This window comes from Acipenser ruthenus, chromosome 19, assembly GCF_902713425.1.
Source record: "Acipenser ruthenus chromosome 19, fAciRut3.2 maternal haplotype, whole genome shotgun sequence".
NCBI lineage: Eukaryota > Metazoa > Chordata > Actinopteri > Acipenseriformes > Acipenseridae > Acipenser > Acipenser ruthenus.
This window is the reverse complement of record NC_081207.1, coordinates 2,678,671-2,701,567: the sequence shown is the minus strand read 5'-3', so window position 1 is coordinate 2,701,567 and position 22,897 is coordinate 2,678,671. Positions and strand designations below refer to the sequence as shown.

The 22,897-nt window shown below is 40.3% G+C and overlaps 1 protein-coding gene across 10 annotated transcripts in view; it reads left to right on the top strand.

The window, feature by feature from the left end:
- The window catches only part of LOC117424507 (rho GTPase-activating protein 44-like), a 53,023-nt gene that overhangs the window by 13,193 nt on the left and 16,933 nt on the right, over positions 1-22,897 (top strand). For 9 of the 10 annotated variants that reach the window (XM_034040891.3, XM_058992348.1, XM_034040887.3 and 6 more), the window contains exons 2-11: positions 15,038-15,077; positions 15,355-15,474; positions 16,047-16,123; positions 16,814-16,925; positions 17,049-17,125; positions 19,361-19,478; positions 20,595-20,663; positions 20,906-20,987; positions 21,426-21,553; positions 21,911-22,022. In XM_034040891.3, coding sequence (XP_033896782.2) covers positions 15,038-15,077; positions 15,355-15,474; positions 16,047-16,123; positions 16,814-16,925; positions 17,049-17,125; positions 19,361-19,478; positions 20,595-20,663; positions 20,906-20,987; positions 21,426-21,553; positions 21,911-22,022 — 935 coding nt within the window. Of the gene's footprint in view, positions 1-3,139; positions 3,183-15,037; positions 15,078-15,354; positions 15,475-16,046; positions 16,124-16,813; positions 16,926-17,048; positions 17,126-19,360; positions 19,479-20,594; positions 20,664-20,905; positions 20,988-21,425; positions 21,554-21,910; positions 22,023-22,897 lie in introns of those variants that run through there. The other variant, XM_058992349.1, reaches the window with a different exon arrangement.

Genomic DNA, 22,897 nt, shown 5'->3' with positions numbered 1-22,897 from the left:
CTTTTTTTTAATTCTATGCATCCTAAGTTTAAATATTTGTTTATAAAAAGCAGTGAAAAACCCCTCCTATGATTATCAGCAATTTACAATACTGTCTACTATACTGTACAGCGCACACGTTTTATAAGACAGTCCTTTATACCACAGAACCAGTTGTGCTGTACCATGATTGTGGCTTACATTAACCTGTAATGCCATTCCTGTACCACTTTCATTCTCGTTAAAAGGTGGGACACAAATAGCTTGATGTCCATACTATGGATCCCATTATTCGCGTTATAAACTGGGAGCTCGTGTTGACCCATTAAATACCAAATACCTTTTTTCTTTGAAGAAAAATCAGAACACAAGCTGTATTTATGTAATTTGATACATTTACATTTAGACTTTACTTTTGCTTTTAACAAAATTAGAGTAAGTTATCAGAACAATAGAGTTGAAGAAACAGGTAGATGATGCCATTTAAAAATGCTCCCAAAAATTACAAAGTAGCCTTTAAATAAGGTAGTCTTTAAATAAGGACGATGGCAATTAATGGGTTAATTCCCCTTGTGATCATGTATTCTGAGTCACAGCTGATGGGTACGTATATAAATGCCTAACATGGAAAGCTGAATGGTGTGTGAGGGAATGTACTATTAAGGTGGAAGCTGCAGCTCATTTTAATGGGATTTAGCTGCATTTTGGGATTAAGGTTTCGGATTCTAGCACAGATTCTTTTTTTTTTTGGACTGTAGGCATGACAATAATGTTACAGCATCACAACTATGAAGCGACTTCAGTGGTGTTTCACCGTTGTTTTCCTTTTACAAACATACAGTGGCATCTAAGGCTTTGATTCCCCTGATGTATCTTGCTATGAAAACTGATTACGAGCTATATCCCAGATTGCAGGCTATGTGGAATTGCAGCCATTCAAAAGTACTTCTTTGAAATATCTTCATTATAAATCTCTAAAACAACCTCACAGCAGAAGCTATAAAGAACGGTCAAATGACATTAATGGAGGTTTATTTATTACAAATCCGTAGTGTATGCAGGTGCTTTCCTTTCTACGTAATGGGCTCCAGAATACCTGCAGTTGTTGGGGTAGATTTGTGTCTATTCTGAGAGCTGCATGCTAGCCGCAGGTCAGCCCTGGCGATGTAATCTGTATGCTGGCTTTTGGTCTGAGCAATTTATTTGAAGGAATATTCTACTGAGTTCAGTGTGTGTGTGTATGTAAACTGCTGGGACAATCTTTTCTAGTGGACGGGTCATTTGATCTCCAAGGAACAGGACTGGCAAGCATTTTGGACCCTAAAGATCCCATCAGAACTGGGCACACGTGGATCTGAATTGCCCTGGTCCTTGAATATCTATGGCAAGTGGGAGTGTATATTATCATTTGTTAATTGGTAGCTTTGTTTTTTGTGACATATGGTTAGGTAGGAGTTGAATATCAAGATATGTAAATGAATAATTTGTTGCTGTTTTTAATTAACCTGCATGTCCAGTATTTCTCAAAGCATGCGTGGAGTAATTAAAAGCTGTCATGCTGGGGCTGTAAAGTGGCCATGGGAGATGGAAAGAGACCAACATAATTGAATAACATCTTATTGTATTTGTTTCCTGTGTTTGAGCCTGTGGTCGCACAAGATATTTTCCGCTGTATATTATCCTGTCATTGGGGGCTTTCTGTTTATGTGCATGTCCGCTTAGTAAACGCGAGCGAACTGAATATGAAAAACAGCAGCATGAAAACTGCATTTATTTGGGTCCCACTATGAAACTGCAATATCACTCAGCAATGTGGGACTGCGTATTAAAATGTTAGTGTTCTATGCTCTCATGCTTTGTCACTCAGAGATCCCCCTCAATGGAATTTCAGCCTTACATCACACCACCTGTACAAATACAAACAGTTTTTCCCACTGAATACATTTCAAGTAATGATAGTTTGACTATAGTTAAGTACTGTTTTGTTTTTTTTGCTTTTCCTGTGGTTATACTATATATTTATCATAGTTTACCCTGGTTTGCCACGTTTATGCTTTACCATTCCTTGCTATTCTTTACAATGATTATAATACCAGCTTTCACTATGCTTTATTACACGTTGCTTCACTTTTTTTTACTATGGTAAACTTTTATGAAGGTACTAATGCTAATAAGTGAGTCAATACACACCAGCAGGATTAACACAGAACTGCGGTATTTAGGTCAGCCACTGCTTCGATTATTAAAATAGACCCCATAATGTTTTAACATAAAAGAAAAAAAATGTGTGTTGGACTAAATTGGATTTGGCATGAAGGTTTGGTAAGAAAAAAAAAAATTAAGCCGGAACAGCTATAAAAGCCAATCAAACCAGTAATAAGCTCTGTCTCCCGTTGCAGCCCACGAAAACCGTAATAAGAATGCTTAATCCTTTCTTTATTAAAAGGACTTGTGAAAAGCGTGTTATTAAAGTACAGTATGTAGCTTCATGAACAGCCAGCCTTCCATCACTGAACACAAGGATCTTGAAAATCCCAGAGAACGCCAGCCTCATACTATGGGATTTCATTACTGTCCTTGGACTCTGTAATACCATGATACTGTACAAGCATACAATATACTGTGGGAAAGAGTGGGTTTCAGCCATTGTAACAGCCTGTATGCTCTAACTTGAATGGTTACTCAATACCATTACAGAGAAGGCATTGGCAAGGTACAGAACAGACAGCAACCGACTGACTGCAGTGATGCTCAGAGAACCACTCTGACAGGTTTACTTGTGACGTATTCATTAGAACGGGGTGGAGGAGGAGGGGGGTTGTTGTAATGTTTTCCCTTCTGTTACTGATCTCTTGCAGATTAGTTTTCCAACATGCCATGGCATCAGTGCGGTCCTTTAGACTCATTTGTTCTCAAGTGAAATCCGTTCTGCCTCGTAGCGCTGGGAAGTGTGCATGGCCGGGTGTGAGTGCAGGTCCCTGGGGATCCGGTTTGGTGGAAGGCTTAGTCAGCCTTGGTTTTATATTTAGAAAATAACCCAGAGGGGAAAACGCTGTGCACAGGGAAATGCAAGACGCCCTCACTGCGTCTGGAGATACTGGAGTGTGGCGGCTTTAAAGGACCAGTCCTAACTGTTTGTGTACAAACTTTCGACTTGGGCCACAGTATCTGCGTACTGCTTCACCATATAGAAGAAATAAAAGGTACCAAAGCTTGAAGAGTCTTGTAGAACTAAAAGACTGGACGCTTTTACACTCGTTATTGTGGAGAGGGAAATGCTGTGGTCTGATTTGGTTATTGCGTTGCATTTTCTCAAAGTAAACGCAGTTTTGAGGTTGATTCCTGTGCGTTGAGTGCAGCTACAGGACATTGGCACCACACAGCTATATGAAAGTGTACTTGCAGCAGGATTTCAAACTGATACATTCAAAGATCTGAAACACATGAAAACACAAAACCAAGCACAAGCAATTTGTAAACATGGAGTTCCTAGTGCAGGTGTTTTTCAAATGGACATGTTGCACGGCTTCTGGCTCTAGCAGGGCCTCGGTGGCGCTGTCACAGTGGGTTACGATGGAGCCACTGCGGTGCCAGGGCCTGACTGGCTGTGTCACTCGCCAGTGTCGTTCAGTCCTTCTATCGATCCGCCCTTGGTCTCATGGGAAGGTTGTCATTTCTGAAGCTGATGTACGTCTTCCTCGGCCCGCAGCTCTGAGTACAGCAGCATCAGTCAGCATCTTCAGTCAATAGCTGGAGAAAGCCTCACAAACAGAGGCAGCAAATCAAAGCTGAGGCAAGTCGTAATCAGAGAGCATAAAAGAGCTTTTATTGGAGTGATACAGGAACGGTGCTATCTAACTGTAAAATCTGAAAATATTACAGGGCTTTAATAGTAAGAAATGGTAAAAAAAAACAAAAAACAACAAACAAACACCTTTACCAGGTATGCACTTAAACTGAATCCTCAGATTGTTAGTTCCTCTGTCATTTCTGCAATCTGAATCCTCGGATTGTTCATTCCTCTGTCATTTCTGCAATATATCTTCTGTTCTTTGGGGGAAAAAAGAAAACATAAATGGTTCCATTACAATCAAGTCTTATTTCTGTTGAGTCTGATGCAGTATTGAATGGTGTTTGAAAATGCACCAGAGATTCCAGATGTGTGCGACAGAACATGAACTGAGTGACTGAGCCACGCTTGAATCTATCAGCTAACAGGCCAGGAAGGTATTTCACGGTGCAGAGATGAACGATATTGTGTGAAGGTTTGTTATAGCCAAGCCTGTGTACCTTACCCAAGGTTCCTTCTACCGTTCATCTGAGTTGTATGAATATCCTTACTTTTGAATGTTGCTGTACAGCCCTCGTCCACAGCATTATGAAGGTTTACATGGGTGAGCCGTACTCTGATATCTCTCAATTAAAGAAATCCATGCTGCTGTACAAGGACTATGTAGCATGTGTAGAATATACTGTAGGTATCTTAGACATGCCCCCGTGGTATTTGCTGTGGTTCTTGGTGTCTAGTGTCCGTGAATACCGTGGTGTTGTTTATTATCGTTTCAATTAAAGCCTCGAAGCTCTTAGTGCTAATGTTTAGTGATCTCTAAATGTCACATTTGATCACTTTAGTTTTATGTTATGCCAGATTATATCCTTCTTAAAGGAAGCAAAGTGGCTTTATTAGGGCATTAGCAAAAGCACGTACTATTTTTTTTTTTGGCATAAGTAAAGCAAACACACCAACTTACAGTAACCTTTGTACTAAAAAAAAAAAAATGTTAAGGGGTGCTCAGCTAAAATTATTATTATTATTATTATTATTATTATTATTATTATTATTATTATTATTATTATTATTATTATTATGATGATTATATTCTTAAGAAATTGTCTTTATAAGACTAAACTGAAATACAGAAACATACCAGGAATTGCAGGTTTACAGAAAGCAGCCTTTTATTTTATTCAGTTGATTAAGTCTTGGGGTCACTTTCTAATTTTATTTATATCAATATGGTAGTCTACAGTACCTGCCTACCGTTGTCAGGTCATTTAAATATTACTTGATATGCAAACATATTCTTTCAGGAGTGGTGTTGTACAGTATTGCGTTGAATCAGCAAATTAAAATGGATAGAATAAAGAAAAATAAAAGCCAAGAGCCTATAGACTATTTGAACCCTCTCCACTCGAGCCCGCGCTGTGTTTACTCGTTCCTCGCAGAGTCACAATTCCCGGAAGAGGGTCAGCTGTCTTTGTGAGGAAGTTGAGGGGGACTCATTCTGCTGGCTCCAGGGTGTGTGAGTCCGAGCTGTCAGCCCCCTGCCTGAGCTGTGTTTCCCATAGCCACTCACTCAGATCTCAGACAGGAAGAGCACTACTGTCCTGCTGACCCATGCAATCCAAATAAATCTCAAGAGCAGGGCTTCAGATCCCTGATTAAGAAACTGGAATGACTTGCGCTCTTCACAGTACCATTCACACTTTGAAAGTCTGCAGCAATACAGCCTTGGACTGTCAGCTCACAGAAACAAAGCAAGGCTGGGTCAAGATATTACTTGAGTGGGGCGACCTTCAAGCATGCAAGAGATGTCCCTGAAGGCATAAGAGGCACAATGACTTGGTACTGTATTTCATCTGCAGCTAGTGGCTGGAGGCTTACACCCCGAAAGTAATGCCTAACGCTGACACAAATGCAGACGGTAAAGGACTGGGCAAAGCATTTAATCAAAATCAGGGGCAAAGGCAGTTTTCTCCTGTTTTCTTCATCAAAATCAGGGACAAACGCATTTTGCCCTAATGGTAAAGGTTTGCCCCATCATCAAGTCGGGCCCGAGGTATTTTCTGATGGTATGTTTAAGATTCGAGGAGACAGTCTGGGATTTGAGACAACAGCAATACAAACAGGGTCAAGTACACTTGCAGTAGAAATCTAGTTAGACAGTCTCTGTTTGTGTTTGCAATTGGCGGCTCACGGTTTGCCTTAATTAATACTGTGTTGGCAAGCAAGTTTCATCATTAAGCTGTTGTGGGTCGTTGTGTGTGTTTCTGTGCGTGTGTGCAGTTCTGCTTGTGCTGAGACAGAACAAAGTTGTCCTCTTCTTTTCTGTACAGAGCAGTAATTACCTCTGGAGAGAGCTGAGTAATGCCAGCCCATAAATCATGCATTCAGCTGACTCGCAGGCGTAACTTGAGTTGGAAGTTTAGGGGGAAGAATTGAAACCTCATCTCCCTTTGGAGGCCACTGCTGCTGCAATAAAATGGGAGCCTCCCTTTAAATCAACAGCTGGTTAAGTTACTGTTCCAGTGCAGTTAAAGAACCTCCAGAAATCGTTTTATTTTGGTTCTGTTTGTTTGGGAGACTGGTTACTATCCAGAGGTCAGAGTACTTCAGAACAATTTGCAGACCCACTGTATTGATATCGTTCTCAAGGCGTCAGCCCTTGTGGGGCTTTTATTTCTTCACATTATTTTTTTTTTAAATCGTCCTACTTTTCACATTAAGAATTTACCAATAATCAGGAGAATCTGGGAGAATCCCAAACCATATTGCTGTAGTAGCTCCTGGTGTCCATCAGAATTGAGTAACATTAAAGCGTTCAACCCTTTTCATCCTGCATGTAGAATATTAAATTAGGATCCCCCACAATTTGTAGGTATTGGAAATGGTAAGGTACTAGGCATCTTTGTTCAAAGGGTTAGTATGCAGTACGGATACAACTGTAAACCTCATGTTTGTATACTTGACATGTCCAGCTACTCATGCATAACCTTCAAGAGTCTCCAACGTCGTCATCCTATATCTTAATGGGCTCTAAAATAACACAGCGGCAGAGGGTAGAAACTACCAGACAGCAGCCTTGATCACACGATGATATTTCACATGCGGTGACTGGTATGGTGAAAGCTAAACTGCAGATGAAAACCATTCAGGAATTGATTGCCTGCCTGCCTGCCTGCCTCCCCGAGTCTGAGATCACAGCCATGGTGCTTCTTGGCAGCCGTACAGCAGAGGCGGATAAAATCTGAGCCCGTCTCAGCCTCTCCTCGCTGTGCAGTAGGTGTGGAGTGTCAATGCAGATGCTGCTGATTCCCAACCAACCCGTACTTTATAAAATGAGGGGACAGCTGCTTCAATAGCCCAGCCTCACCGAGGAGGAGATCTTTAGTGCCAAATAATTTTGTGATAACATTATCTGGAGTAGAAGCTATTATTCATTCATTATTTACTCATTTTTTGAGGCAATATCATTCTCGATGGTGTTTGTCTTGGTTTTAGAGGAGATGCATCAGTATTGTCAGACCAAATGATTAGTTAAGTAACATCATTGCTTGAGACTGGATTCAGGTGCAGCAGTTTTTGCCAGCTATAACCTGAGCAGAGAGGAGAGCCTCTTTACTGGGGCCTGCCCCAGACTGACCATTTCTTTACCAGCATTGGAATATAAGTGAAGGCTTTGACAGGGCGTTTGCATTACTTTTCCTCCCTACCCACCTTTTTAATGTATTTAATACCAGTCTAGTGGATTCACTTTTACAAACAGAAATATGTGGTTCATGTTTGACATATTTTATTAAGGGGTTCTTCTGACAGGCAGCATATATGAAACACATTCATTCTTGACATGGAACCTGCACATTTTCTCGCTTGAAATAGTTGTTATGGCACAGACAACATCTCTGCCTTTAAATATTTAAGCTGCAGATGCATCAAATATTATTTTTAGCTTACATAACTTAAAAACAGTAAAAGTTAAGTGTAGTAAGTAATCCTAGACACGGTATCTCACCCAGCCCCCCCAAAAAAATCTATTCAGTGACTTGTATAGTAAAGCAGACATTCTTTTGTCAGTTTATGTCTTATTAAATGACATCACGTTTGAGAATTAGTTTGATTTAGAAGTTCCATTGCTAATTAAAGCACTTTGCTTAATCAAAACTGAAACGTTTGTCAAGTAGACTCTGTAGTACAGAAGTAGTAGAAGAAGGCACTAGCTGAAACGTTGTACCATCGCTAACACAGCCTGTGGCGTGGACAAGGTTCCACAGTTCCCTCCTAGCCCTGTTCAGTATGCTGGTGCTTTGCACAGTGAGGTAATGCCCTGACTTGGTGCTACAGCATGCAGCAGTAGTGGCTAGTCTCCCCCCTGAGGATTCTGTAATAGAGCTGCTGGCTCTCGGCCTAGTTAGCAGAGTCAACCTGGAGATATTCCACAGATAACTTTAACCCCTCTCACATTGTTGAATGCTGGATGACAACATATAAAGGTGGCTTTCAACACTGTCAATACTGCATCAATACGGGCTTCTTGGTTTGTAAACAGAAGACATTTCTGAAGGGAGAGAGACTTTTTGGTCACAATAGTTTTAAGAAAAGACAAGTCTAAGATCCAGCTACTTTCCTTCAGGGAGGAGTCAAAAGTGTAACCCTGTGTTGCTTTGAGTAAACTGTGAAATCGGTTTAAATGAGCAATGACGTTTGAGTACTCAAGTATGTGGGTTTATGTGTGGGAGAGATCTAGTTACATTCTGAGGGTGTAGGTTGACTATGAAGCTGAGCAATCTGGGTTATTGTAGCAAACACGTCTGACCTTGATAGCTCTAGAAAGGGCTGCTTTGATAAATGAGCATACTGATACCTTAAAAAAGTTGTAGCCTCCCTTGTCTCTCCACTTCTTCTTCTTCTCCTCTCGTTAATAAAGAAATTAAGAGGTTAGCTTTTTGTTGCCTGTTTTGCGTAAACCATGCTGCCATAGCAACCCACCCCCTTGGAGAAGGGGGGAATTGCAGTGGAGGATAAGGGTGCTCGCAGCTCACCTGAAACTTCAGGGGCTGTGCAGTGCAGCCTTGTGATCCGAGCCCCTGCTGAGACACTAGTATCGCTGCCTGTGTCTCCTCTGCTGTGTGGCTGACTCACACATGGGTCTTAAAACAGGAACAAGTAGGCCTTGTTTCATGCAGCTCTGCAGTGTTCGCTACAAGAATCTATTCAAGCTTTTTTTTTCTTTTCCTTTTTCTACACAATTGAAATTGAATCAATAAACCTTACACTACTTGATTGTTAACAACACATGTCGTCTTCTCAGTTGGACAACACTGGTATAAGTAAATCAAAGAAGCTGTGTTATATATAATTGTACTCTACACCACCCTCCCAACATTCCCACAGTATATAGAGGATGCTTTCACAGAGTATTTATTTCATGAATAAGGATGGAGGAAGAACCGACGAGCCCGTGAAGGTGACTCTGTAACAGTGGCTCCAGCGGTAAATGAGAAAAAGAACGAAAAATGTTTTGCACGTTTCTGAAGATGTATTTATATGTAGTATATCTGTCTATCTGTCCACCTATTTACAGCTGCTCTCCTATCTATCTATCTATCTGTCCATCTATCTATCTATCTATCTATCTATAACATGAATCACCAAACAATTTGTATTTTCAGAAAAAGTCAAATTAGATAATGTACAACATACAAGAATAAAGGATAATAAATGGATAAATAGACTCAATACCATGGTGCCTGAGGGGTTAAATAGAAAGGAATAGTAGGTTGTTACATCATTATTATCATAACTATGTAGTAAATGACATCACAGACACATTAATAGGGTTAAACAGAAACAAGTGAGTGTATGTAGTTACCATGGCATTAAAACCCTATAAATACCTCTGTTTGTTTTCAAACACACTTTCCCTTGACAAAGGTATGTTAAGTATAATGAAATGTTGGGAAGTTGGCTCCTTTGAAAAATAACTGTTATATATACAGTGCTCCCTCGCTATGACACGGGTCTCAGAGGACACACAATATGAGTGTTATAACCGAAGAGCGTTATAAACGGGGGAGGGGGTGGGGAGCACCGCGGGACACATAACAACACACATCTGACTAAAATACAAAATAATATATATATATATATATATATATATATATCCATGCTGATCTGGTAAGGCAATGGGGAGAACATGATATATTCCATGAGGCAGTGTAGCCCAGCCATCCTGGAAGAGCTCTTTGGGAGCAGAAGGCTGGTGGCTGGGTCAGTCAATATTATCGTGGTTACTGTGGGTTTTCAAAGACGACCACACAAGGCACCGATTGCCGTGCTACAGTAAATGATTGTATTGAGTGTACAATATTTGCACTGGGAGCCAGGCCACTGATGAATGAATGGAAAACACAAAGCCTGTCCGGTGATGCGGTACGACTACTATAGTAATTCTCCGGAAGATTCTATTTTTTTTCAGGATGTAAGTTAATCTTTACTAAAAATTAATATGTGTCTGTTTTTTTTTTTTTGTTTGGGGGGGGAGGAGTCAAAGAGTTATCATTCTTATTCTTTGAATAAAGAGTTTTTGTTTGTTTAGTTTTTTTTTATCAACGTTGAAGTTGATTCATAAGACAAATATTAACTCTGGCAAAGCTTTGATTTATATTGTGCTAATAGCCAGTTAATCTTAAAAACAGAATATAAATGATTATGTTTTTTTTTTTAATCAGGTCAGGTCAAGAATGGTCTTAACATTCAGTCCAGGGGAGTGTAGTGTTTGACACTTGCTGACATCTAGTAGCAATTGATTTGATCCAACTGAATTGTGATGATAATGGATATTTGGGAATGTGAAATCCATAATCTATCACTGACTTTTCATTTAACACACAACAGGGAGTCCCATAAGTCCAGCATCATTAGCAAGGTCATACGTACTGGTGGTGAGGACGAGCTCTGGTAAACAGGAGACTGCACCCTGCTGACCAGGGGTGTGGAACGACAGTGTTGTGTGATACGGGTTCTGTACCCTGTCTGTGAGATAAGATGAGGGCAAAAGCAACACAAACAAAATAAAGCATGACTGCAGACAAGCCTGGCTCTTGTGGTTCAGATGCTCGCTGGAAGAAAGGACAGATTGGGTTAGCTGGTTGATTAAATGATCCCTTCTGTTCTCCTGCTTTCCTGCGCTAATTAGAATTTGAGAGCAGGGATCACCTGGGTTTTCCTTTTGAAGCAGGGATCTCCTGGCGGGAGGTGGGGGGGGTTAGCAGGTGGCAGAGGGACCGGAGTGGCGCTGGGCTGGGGGAGGTCTTTCTCCCTCATTAACCTGCTGTCTTCATTAGAGAGCACTGACCGTCTTAAAGGAAGGCAAATCTCTAAAACACCCCCTTCCAGTTGAAACACCTGCATTTCCCCCACCCAAGGTATGTTGGCAAGGGCTCTTTAGAAGTGACTGACCATGTGTCAGTATTAACCTTAACAGTAATGCTGCACCAACAGTAGCATGCTAGCATCTACGTATGTATATAAAATAACCTCAGCACAGGGGCTGCGGCTCTTCACAGATGAAGTAGCAGGATGGAAGGTCAAGTCTACCTCGGATATGCTGGGAGGCTGTAGGCCTGCAGGTGAAGGCCCCCTGGGGTCTATGTGTAAACCGTGCTTGAGTGCTCCCTGTGGCAGCTGATGCTTCAGAGGTATCTAGTCTCATCTCCCCCTCCTTGAACTGAGCATGAGGGGGATGCCACTGCTCTAGGCTCTCTGAACTGTTATCCATAATTAAAGAGCAATCGAGAGGATTACACATTTATTAGCTGTGGTTCGTCACAGTGTGCCTTTATCTCTTTGTACTACTGAACCCATAGGGTCTTTGCTGGAGGAAGCCTTTGATCCCCACTTAGCTTCATGTGTGCAGATCTCATTAGCAGCAGACACCTTCTCCTACAGTATTGGGCAGATTCCATCTAAATGCTGCTCGTGATTTCAGACAATGAGTTACATTGTTTTATTCCTTACTCACCTAGGGTCCCCTTATCAGGCAGTACTGCTTGCTGTATAAAATGATTCAGGCTTACAGCAGCTTGGATTGTGGTCAGGACTTTTATCTTAGTGTCATAATAAAGTTGCCTCTGTTTTACTGTAAAATCACAAGGATTTTCAAAGTTTTTTTTCCTATTCTTGAGATTAGATCCTTAGCATGTAAATGTTTCTTTTAATGTAAAATTGAATTAGAAAAACCTCTTGTCATTTTGAGTTCTTCCAGGAATTTTCTTTATAATAAAATATAGTTCCCCTTGCCGCCTGGAGTTTAAACTACCAAAAAAAAAAAAAAAAAAGATCACATTGCATAGTCAAGGCTGCTGTTCATGTATTTAGATGTTTTTCCGTTGGTAGATAAGTGCACAAGATGACACTGAAATGTCTTTCTTTATTGGCTTAGAGTGGCCTCATGATCACTCTAGAGATATTGGTGGCCCCTGAGATCACTCCATTTAAACTATCTGGGCCTGATTTCTGTTCTGTTTACACCACTGCACAAACTAGCATGGAACTAGCAGAAAGAAACATGGGTTTAGGCACAACTAATTACATTAAAGTTGTGTTGTTTCTTACTGTTTTTTTCATGCATTGTCTTTCTCCTTGTCAAACTCACAGGCTGTTAGGAAATAAAGTAATCTTATTCTAAGAATGCAAAAAATAAAACATGCCTCCCAAATACAGTTTCATTATCATGAAAATTATTGTTTTTTATTTGAATGGGATTTCCACATAGGATGCAGTGCCACTTGTTGACTGAATGATGTAATTGACACCACAGATTGATCTTTGACAGCATTGTTTCCTGAATCTTCAGTAGGAGTAGGTCTGGGTTATCCATATTGTAGAAGCATGCACAGGTCTTGGGGATGAGTTGTGATTACGTGAATCACTGAGCCACTTGCACACTTATTTTGACATGCACTGTACTATGAAGAACCAGATATAGCCATAACTTCCCAGTCCATTAATATAAAGAACCAGGTAAGCCAATGGGGTTTCTCTGATAAAAATTAGTTTCTGATCGACTCAATTGCAAAGCCTTCTCAAGGGTTACTGCTATGGATGCACATCTCGTTTTCTGGTTCCTATTTCTTATGTTAGAGGAAATTAGAGTCTGTAAGCAACTACCTCTTTAATAAAAATACAAGCCGTTTTATAGCTTTGGACAGTTATTATTAACACAAGACTGTTCATGGTTCAGTTGATGGTCAGATGAAGGTTGAGAGTTAGGGCAAGGGAAAGCATTGCCGGCAGCACTTTAGTTTCTTCATTCGACGGCTGTACCTTTTGCTTAAAGCACTAGACTTGGGACTTCAAGGAAAACCAAAGAAAGAAATACAAAACAGCTGGCTGAAATCTGGAGCAAAGTGGAGCCTGGCAATGTGGAAGAGAAAGCTGCACATAACTTGTGTAAAGGTCAACAAGAAACGTGTGTAAGTTTATTTAAATCCGGGAGGGAATTAAGAATGAAGCAGTCTGATCCAATGATCCAGATGTTGTTTTTAGGTAAAAACCCTGGTTTGGCGAAGCTATTACAAAATTTCTAGTATAGTCTCAGTATAGTTATTAGCATGTATATTTATCTATGTTTTTCTCTGGTTTTGTGATTATATTGTTATATGTAGACATGGTGTTTATAGTGATCTGAAATACTGTCTACTTAGGTTTATTTAATGTTTTAACAGGTCCGCGAAATGTCAGCGAAATCCTAATTTTATTCTGCAACCTACCCGTGAAAAATACATAAATTTACCGTGATTCAAGTAGACCCCTAGTCATGAGGTAATGTCAGTTATTACAAAGTAATTACATGGCTATCCATGCCATGTAATCTAAAGCTCCAACAGTTTAATGAATAACAATAAAAAAGCAGCATTTAAATACTGTGTGTTTAAAAGCTGGATGAAAAGGGTTTGGGGATTTCTGAACTTACAGCTGAGTGCCCTTATTAACAGTGATATTAAATTTGCTTATCTAGGTCGGTAACTTTTACATTTATCTCCCTGACTTGGCATTTTATCAGCACTGTGTCCACACAGTGAAAGAGAAAGAGCTCCACACCGCTAGACCCCTTGAGAAATACTATACCAGCAAAGTACACTGGCACTCAGAATAAAAAAGGGAGAGAGAGAGAGAGAGAGAAAAGAAGAATTAAAAGAGAAACGAAGGGTGGCCTACTTGGCAGTCTTTCTAGCTGAATGAAATGGATGCCGCAGTATCAATCTCCGCTCAGACCTGAAGCAAGTCGCTGACAAGGCAGTGCGTGCATGACTTGTGAAGGTTGTAACCTCTCTCCGCAGTGCCCTTATAAATAAAGTAGCGTGGATACAGCTCGGATCTTGAGAATCGCAGGGGGTTACAGCTGGATTCAAACAGAATGAATATGGTATCAGATATAAATGCATTTGCATCTACTGGGCTCAAATGTGCTCAAATCACGTGAGACCTAAATAGTGAATGGAAGAGTATGACATTTTGTGCTTATGGAATTATTTCATTAGCTATTAGAGAAAGTTTGTCCTGCTTTTGCAATTAAGAAGCTGTACCCATTATATTTGTGTAACCTCCCTCGTACTCAACCGCAGTCACCCCCTGCATTCAGACCTTGGCAGTATGAGATTGCCTCCAGCTGCTTGCTTGAGAAACTCAAAAAATTGTGCCGCTACTTATTTTTTTAACACCGTTTTGCTGGCGCTTTATACAGAGATTATTGTTTGTACTTTGTTATGGTACGATTAGGATGTTTAATCACTGCCCCAGTGCTGCAGTGAAGCAGAGCTCCTCCATTCAAGGACAGAGTTCATAAGGGCACTCAGCTGTAAGCAATCACCAGGATTAGCAGAATGAAGTAACTGTCAAAGTGTGATACCTTCAGCTTCAGCAAGGCTCGTCACAGGAGGATCACCACTGGGGGACACTTAGAATAGACCTCCACAAGCTTGTTTTATTTACGATCAGAGAGAGAGATAGAAGATTGTTTAACACCCATTTTCCTAAGCTGTCAGTATCGCTGGTAGTAAATTGAAGAATAATTATGTCTTAAATTATGATGGGTAAAAACTGTTGGAGAATATGACCAGAACAACGCCATGGTATCCCACATAAGATTATGTGGGATACCATGTATAAAATGTCCTTTTCCTTTCCTAGGATATTTTGAGGCTGCCTTTAGTTACAATTGGTACATTTCTCGTTATCTTCTGCATCCTGGTAACTGTTCACTGTTTTTACATTTAGGGCAGAAAAAACAGAAGTATTAAGTGAAGACCTATTACAGGTAAACATTAACACTTTATTAAATTAAATCATCTTTCTCTCGGTCTGTGTTAATTTTAAAGGCGATATTAAATATTTTGATAAAACTGCTGTTTCCATGTGTGCGGTCCACACTAAACCGTAAAAAGGTGATGCATAAAATATACCAATAATTCATTTGATACTGAAAGAAAAGACTTTCCAAGCACTTCTCCTCAGTTGGGACCGATCTGTCGTGTGCTTCACTGTGGATCACTGTGGATTCTAATTAACTTTTTTTTGTACCTATTTGCTTGCAGGTGGAGAAACGTCTGGAGCTGGTAAAACAAGTGACTCACAGCACCCACAAGAAACTAACAGCATGTCTGCAGGGCCAGCAGGGTGCGGACGTAGACAAGAGATCAGTGCGCTCTCCCTCGGTGCGGATTCCTTCTTAACAAGGGTTTATTTTTACCTGACTTGCTGATGGATTAACTAAAACCTTACCTATAGAGACGTCTATAGATAGACATCATTACTCATGATACTGTACCGAATGCCAAAGCATTCCTGACTAACTAGACGGTTGGGTGGATGCATTCCTTTTCATTTGTGTAGTGGTGTAGCACTCGTGGGATTGAATCAATGTGGTTTATTTAATTGTACAGAAACTACAATTCAATAAACGTTCTTAAAGGTCCTTGTAGCATTTTCTTTGTATCTATATCCCATGAACGTAGGGTCACTATACGATTCCATGTACACCAGGACAGTTTGGGACAGCTTTTCAACTCACACCCCAATGATACGTTTTTACCTGTCTCAGGTACCTTTCACAGCAGGACTACACTTACCAGAATGCATTGGGGTATGAGTTGAAAAGTCTATACTGTCTCGCACTGTCCCAGTGTACATGGAGTCATATGGTAGCCCTACATGAACATATTGCTGTGTTTTGAACAGGTTTTGATCAGGTAGTAACAAGAGCGGTTTTCTGTTGTTCTCTTCCCAGAAAAAGCTCCCTCTGATGACCCTGGCGCAGTGCTTAGTGGAGGGAGCTGCTGTCCTCGGGGACGAATCTCTTCTGGGGTAACAAACAAACATCTAATCTTTACACCTAGTAGAAACACACCTGATTAGGTCTTTAACAAAGGGGCCTGTCCTGTGTTCAGCCAACATGAGGATTGTAAACTTTGATTCATTCTCTCTGAGGGGCTATCCTGATGATGAACCTGTTGGTTCTAATGAAATCAGAAACACACTACAGCACACCACTGCTGTTTATACACTTTCACTGTTTGAGATTCTGTGTTACTGGCAACAGAAGCTCCTATCCACAAAGACATTCTGTTTAGAGATTTTGTATGTTGTTCTAACCTTGTTGATAATGTTAGTTATTCACAGGGACGAAGCCAAAGCCAAGAGCAACAAGACAAAGCCTAGATCTTGCATTTGTTTACAGCGGCTCAGGGCAGGACAACACTGTGTGATACAAAGAGCAAGCGATGTGGTTCCTTTCATAGTTGGCAATACTATGAAAGGAACCACAATTAATGTAAAGCTTCAAAAGGCATTTTCATGATTTCTGTCCCTCCACTTGCTTTAAAGAAGGCTATTGAGAGTATCTGAAGCTTATAAGGGGCTGTCTGTCTGTTTTTGTGTACATCACATTTGTACATACAGCATATCCTGAAAGCCGCTTACCCAATTATGAAGAAACTTGGGTAAGGGACATTCTTTTTCACCCAGTATTGAGAGTGATTCGTTTATTTCTTGCAGGAAAATGCTAAATATGTGCGGAGAGACAGAAGACAGACTGGCCCAGGAACTCATTCTGTTTGAACTGCAGATAGAAAGAGATGTGATAGAACCACTATTCATATTAGCAGAGGTAACATAGTGTACCTGCATTATTATTATTATTATAATTATTATTATTATTATTATTATTATTACAGCAACAATTAAAACCTTTTTCCTTTGGCGTGATGTTGTTGTTTTATTTCTTTCCCAGGTGGATATTCCCAACATCCAGAAACAGAGAAAACATTTAGCTAAACTAGTTCTGGATATGGACTCTGCAAGGACACGGTATAAACCTGTTATTGTGTGGAGCTCTTGATATTGTGCTGCATGTACTTTCTATTTGCAAAGGGATTAAGCTGTAAACAACATTGCACTGTTGGGAGCAGCATGGTGTCCTGTGTGTGTCTCAGTCTCAGTGTGTGTGTCAGTGTGAGTGTGTGTGTGTGTGGGGGGGGGGGGAGGTGTGCATTGTGTTAGAAGAGCTTTTCAATCCCAAGTGGGCAAAGGAGCCTTGCAATCTGAGCACCTGATGCTCTCTGATCCAGGAAACATGTCTTGTGTGAAGCAGAAGACTTTACTCAGACTTTATGAGAGATCTTAGAATTACTTAATAACACATGAAACTAGTAATGTGGTCTTGAAAATGTTATTGTAATAGCCTTGTCAATGATAATCGTCAAATAGTAATAAGTAGAGATAGAGATTTTTATTTTAGTGTTAGCACAATTTCTAACCCTCCCCAGTAGATAGATTTTTAAATTAGGGTTAAACCTGACAGATCCTACCCAGATTTTAACCTGACAGATCCTATCAGCTGAACCCCATAGTTAGATAGATAGATAGATAGATAGATAGATAGATAGATAGATAGATATGTCTTTAAAGTACAGAATGGTTGATATTTGTGCGAGATAGACAGACCCATGGAAATGCTAAATTAATCACATTCTTGTTGTGACTGTACTTCTGTGTCCCCAGACTGAAAACCCATTCTCAAACATATACAGTCTGCAGCTCAGGTCTCATTGAAGGCATGATTAGGAATGTAACTTGTTTTACGCCCTGCTAATGTCAGATAACTCAGAGGTGTACAGCGTTGCCACAGTTCTCAGTGACTCACTCCCCTCTCCCCAGGGCTGTTAGGAAGATTTCTGTGCTAATTCTGTCAGTGGCTCCCAGCTGGGATCCTATTGAAACTCAGGCAGGGTTAGAGAGGTGAGGCATCAGCTGGTAGCTAATTCCTGCTTCACAACAAAAGAAAAATACTATTTACTCTGTTTTTATAATTGAAAAGCTGTCTTTGTAACAGAAGAATATTATCTTCCGGCTTTGCCTCGCTATCGTGTTATATATAGGTTTTGAGAAAGAGTGAAACGATGAATGAAGAATCTGCATCCAGGCCCAGTGTGCAGGCTTTTTCATTGCAAGGCCTCACAGACTGTTGGTGTTGTTGGTGTTGGTGTTGTTGTTGTTGGTGGTGGTGTTGTTGGTGTTGGTGGTGGTGGTGGTGGTCGTGGTGGTGGTGGGTTTTTTTCTGGAAATAATTTTGCTCATTCCTCTGTCCATTGCACTCCATTATCACTTTTTATCTGAATGTTGTAAAAACACACATTACTTCAGAAGCAGATCAACTGAGTACTAGTGACTCATAAATAGATATAAATAAAGCTAGGATATGTGGTGAGGGTTTGGTCAGCGATGCTAAGAGCCACCGTTATTTATTTATTTATTTATTTATTTAAATCTTCAAAATATCAATGCAGATGACCTGTAAAACTGTCATTTCTAAAATCTCCCACTATGCACTTAAGTAAAAAAAATAAAAATAAACAACCATGTAACCTTTTCATAAACACAAATGACTAAATCCAGCACAATTATCCCCTCTGCCACTTTCTCTATAAGAAAAAGAATGCTTCTTTATTTTCTAGGTTTTGTCTCTATTAAAATATATGCTGACAATACAGTTATGGCAAGACAATCCTAGCAGTACATTCATATATGTGCCAATAAACCGAATGGTTTTAACAGTAGAGCATAGGATTCCATCTTCACCGACCACCTACAGAGGCCTGCTGCTTCCTCCACACATTCATCATTGCTGTCATCTGCTGTCATGTTGCATCAGCAAAATCAACAGCTCCACTTAACCCCGTGTCCCAGGACTGTGTAAATAACTGATGCATTGTAATAAAGAATGGTAGAGATAGATAGATAGATAGATAGATAGATAGATAGATAGATAGATAGATAGATAGATAGATTGTATGCATATACTGCATTGATAATTTACCTTTTAAGTACAATCCATTTTGAAAAAAAGAAGTAGTAAAATGTCCCGGTTTTGGACAAAAATAATTTTGCTATTCAACTGAGAGAATGCAGGTATTAGCTCATTGTGCTCAGTACTTTCACAGCTCCAAATGTGATCCCCATTTCAGGTATTACTGCCAGTAAGTAAGTATACAGTTCAGTATGTGTCACACCTCGCTCCTCACACCTCTTCTTGTGTCCTGTCAGGTGGCAGCAGTCTTCAAAGTCCTCGGGCATGGCCAGTAACCTGCAGCCGTCGGGTGCCAAAGCTGATGCCCTCAGGGAAGAAATGGAGGAGGCAGCAAACCGGGTGGACATTTGCAGGGTGCTGTAGCGTTCACACGTACCTATTTGACATGCACACACACAGCAGAGAACGATTCAACCACCATGTCTGAGAGTCAGCCTTGCTGCCACATTCGAAACAAATCAATCCATCAAAAGGTTTATTTATCCAGACGAGTCCATTGAGAACACATTCTCATTTCCAGCGACGGCCTGGCAAGAAGCTCACAACTACCACAGCAAATAACGTTTGTATCCAATAACTACCAAATCCAGAGAAATACGTTTACTATATTCATTTTCATAGGTGGATTGGTAAAAGATGTACACAGTCTATTGCTTTGCTACGTCTAGTGAAGAGAAATAATCAGTTTCTGTCTATAAAGGATAGCAGTACAGTATGTAACTAAATACTGTGTTACTTTTTAACATGCAACAACAATTGCTGACAAATGAATGATGTTCCTGTTAAAACAGGCATTGCTCCTTCTATGAGAGTGGGGATGTATGCAGTTAACATTCATTTACAGAAAATTACAGGATTCTTGTCATTGGCATTGTTTATATTGCATACACATAAATAAACACTTATGTCCTAGTACAAATTTGAATGTATTCAGTGGTATTTGATACAGATACCAGATCTAGCCTTCGTTCAATGTTTGTTTAGAACCAGGTAGCATCAATCAGTATGGTAAATATGTGATTTTGACAGCAGGACTGTGGTGCCCCATTATCCCGGGGGAACATTAAGGGACAGTTCTCTAATACAATAAAATAAGCACAGGTGGAGCAATGCTGTGTTGTCCTTCAGAAGATGATTTCATTGTGTATCTAGTTACACAGAGCAAGATAATTCTTCTATATGAAACGACATACCATAAGAAGACTGAGAAAGTAAAAGGTTCATTTTAACATTTCTTACAAAACATTACCAAACAGATTGTCGGCCAGTTCTTTCTGAGAGAAGTTGCCTCCTGTTAGTTAGTTGGGTCATCTCAGGTCTTGTGTCAACACATGAGCTACACTAACTGTCATGGCTGTTTTTCAGCCAGCACTTCGAGGCAGGAACGTTTTTAGGTCTGTTTCAGTGTAACTGCAGAGTTAGTCTTCACAGGGCTCTTATTTCATTTTCTTTTTGTTTTTAAACAAACAGGATCAGCTGTCAGCTGACATGTACAATTTTGTGGCCAAAGAAATAGACTATGCAAGCTACTTTCAGACAGTAAGTATGTGCCTGTCGCTGTGGCTTTCTATCCATCAGTTGATATCATAAATTAATGTGTAGACGTAGATTATTACTGTTCTGTTTTATATTATTTACCCATTGTAAAATATTTCAAAGGGTATAAGACTGTAGGAACCAGTCACGTCTGAGGCAGAGGTTGCCCTTTCATGAAGACGTCTTTAAAACAGTTTGTCTGACACGATATCAAACCCTAACTCTCCACTGTTCTCTCCCCTCAGTTGATAGAAGTACAGGCGGATTACCACAGGAAGTCACTGGCACTTTTACAGGGCATTTTGCCTCAGATTAAAGCACATCAGGGTGAGTATACAAGAAGATTTGTATTCACTTTGGATTTTATAATCACACAGCTGCACATCAGGAGCTTTTCGCGGGTAGATTGTAGAATTGCCAATAATGACTACATAAATGCTGTTCTTTTATTTCTCATTTGTACCTTGTGCGAAGTACCATATGTTGATTTAAGGTTCTTTGACACATTAGCAGTGTGTGCTTTTATAATACCTGTATACAAGATTAACTCCATTACCAATGTGTGTTTTTATACCACAGCTTCATGATAAAGACTTCCTCACAGATGTCAGTTGCAACAATGAAGTTACTCTTGTGCCAGAGCTTACAAAACTCCTGCCAGCCTCCTGGCCCCTGGTCACCTTACTTTGTTTGGCCGAGCCCCGCTTACAGTGCTGAATATTTCTGGTGTGTCACACTGTGCTGTTGTCTTGTGCTCTGTCACAGAAGCCTGGATCGAGAAGCCGTCCTATGGTAAAGCACTGGAGGAGCACCTTGCAATCAGTGGCAGGGAGATCGCATTCCCCATTGAGGCCTGTGTGACCATGCTGCTGGAGTGTGGCATGCAGGAGGAGGTGAGAGCCCGGGTCCAGTGCTCTCCCTGCATGAACCTGCCTTGGATCTTTACATTGTCATACTATTGCTACCAGTTTGCCACTCAGCACATCAGATCTGCCACTTATATTAGTCCTAACCACCTGCTAGTGCCTGATGAAGGCACTAGCCACAGCGTTTGTCTACTTAGTTGCCTTTAACTATTACCTTACAGTTTATGGACACCTGACTCATTCTGCAGAGGGGTTTGCAGTGCAGAGCTGTAACTGCAAGCTAATCGGACTGTTAATTCAATTTAAAATCGCTCGTCCTGTTTCCTGTAAGTCTTTCGAATCCTGTGCGTGTTTAAGCCAGTGTCTGCTTTGCTTGTTTTGCAGGGGCTGTTCAGGGTGGCTCCCTCTGCCTCCAAGCTGAAGAAGCTGAAAGCCTCCCTGGACTGTGGGGTGCTTGATGTGCAGGAGTACTCTGCAGATCCACACGCCATCGCAGGTGCGATGAACAGCACCAGGGGCAGACCCCTCAATTAATATATCTGTGATGTTTATCCACAGCTATGCCTTAAAGAGTTTGAAGCAAGTCCCATATGTGTTTGCACATCTGAAAATTATTATTATTATTTTAGTAAAAACTGACTGAGATTAAGCTTTCGTTTTTTTTTATTTACTCCTATGCATCAAACTAATAATAATAATAATAATAATAATAATAATAATAATAATAATAATAAAACATTCTGTCAGGAAACCCATGGATAATGCCATGTATGGTGGCAGATACTAGCCTGATTGCAATGTGTGTTAGCTATGTAATGTTAACACATAGTTTGATCAAAAGCTGCTCAAGAGAATAAGACACTCTAACATAAGCAGACCCTACCTGGTATTCTTTCATGCAGAATATCAGCCAGTAAATCATTGACTAGTTTGCTGCAAAAGGAGTTTCCCAAAACAGGGGAAGAAGCGCTACGCAGCTACCTATCATTTTTAATCCTTAATTGATTCCGTAGTCTGTCTAGAACAGCGGAAAAAAAAACAGATGCCTAAATAACAGGATCTACAATACAGGTCAACATGAATTTCCATTCTCTTGGCTGAGCCAAGAAAGCTTGACTGTAATATAAACCATGACTCAGTCTCAGTGGACTCATTGGCAAGCAGAAGAAAAAGAAAAAAATAATAATAATTATCTTGGCATAATAGGACTTGATAATAACACTTCCTGTCAGATCGCTGTAGTACCGGCCAGGGGGGAATGATTTTTAAAAACCACGTTACTGAGACATGCAGCAGTATCTGATATGAAAATGAATAAAGATGCATTTTTAAATTGCTTGACTAACGCCATACTGGTGTGTGGCTTTTTGA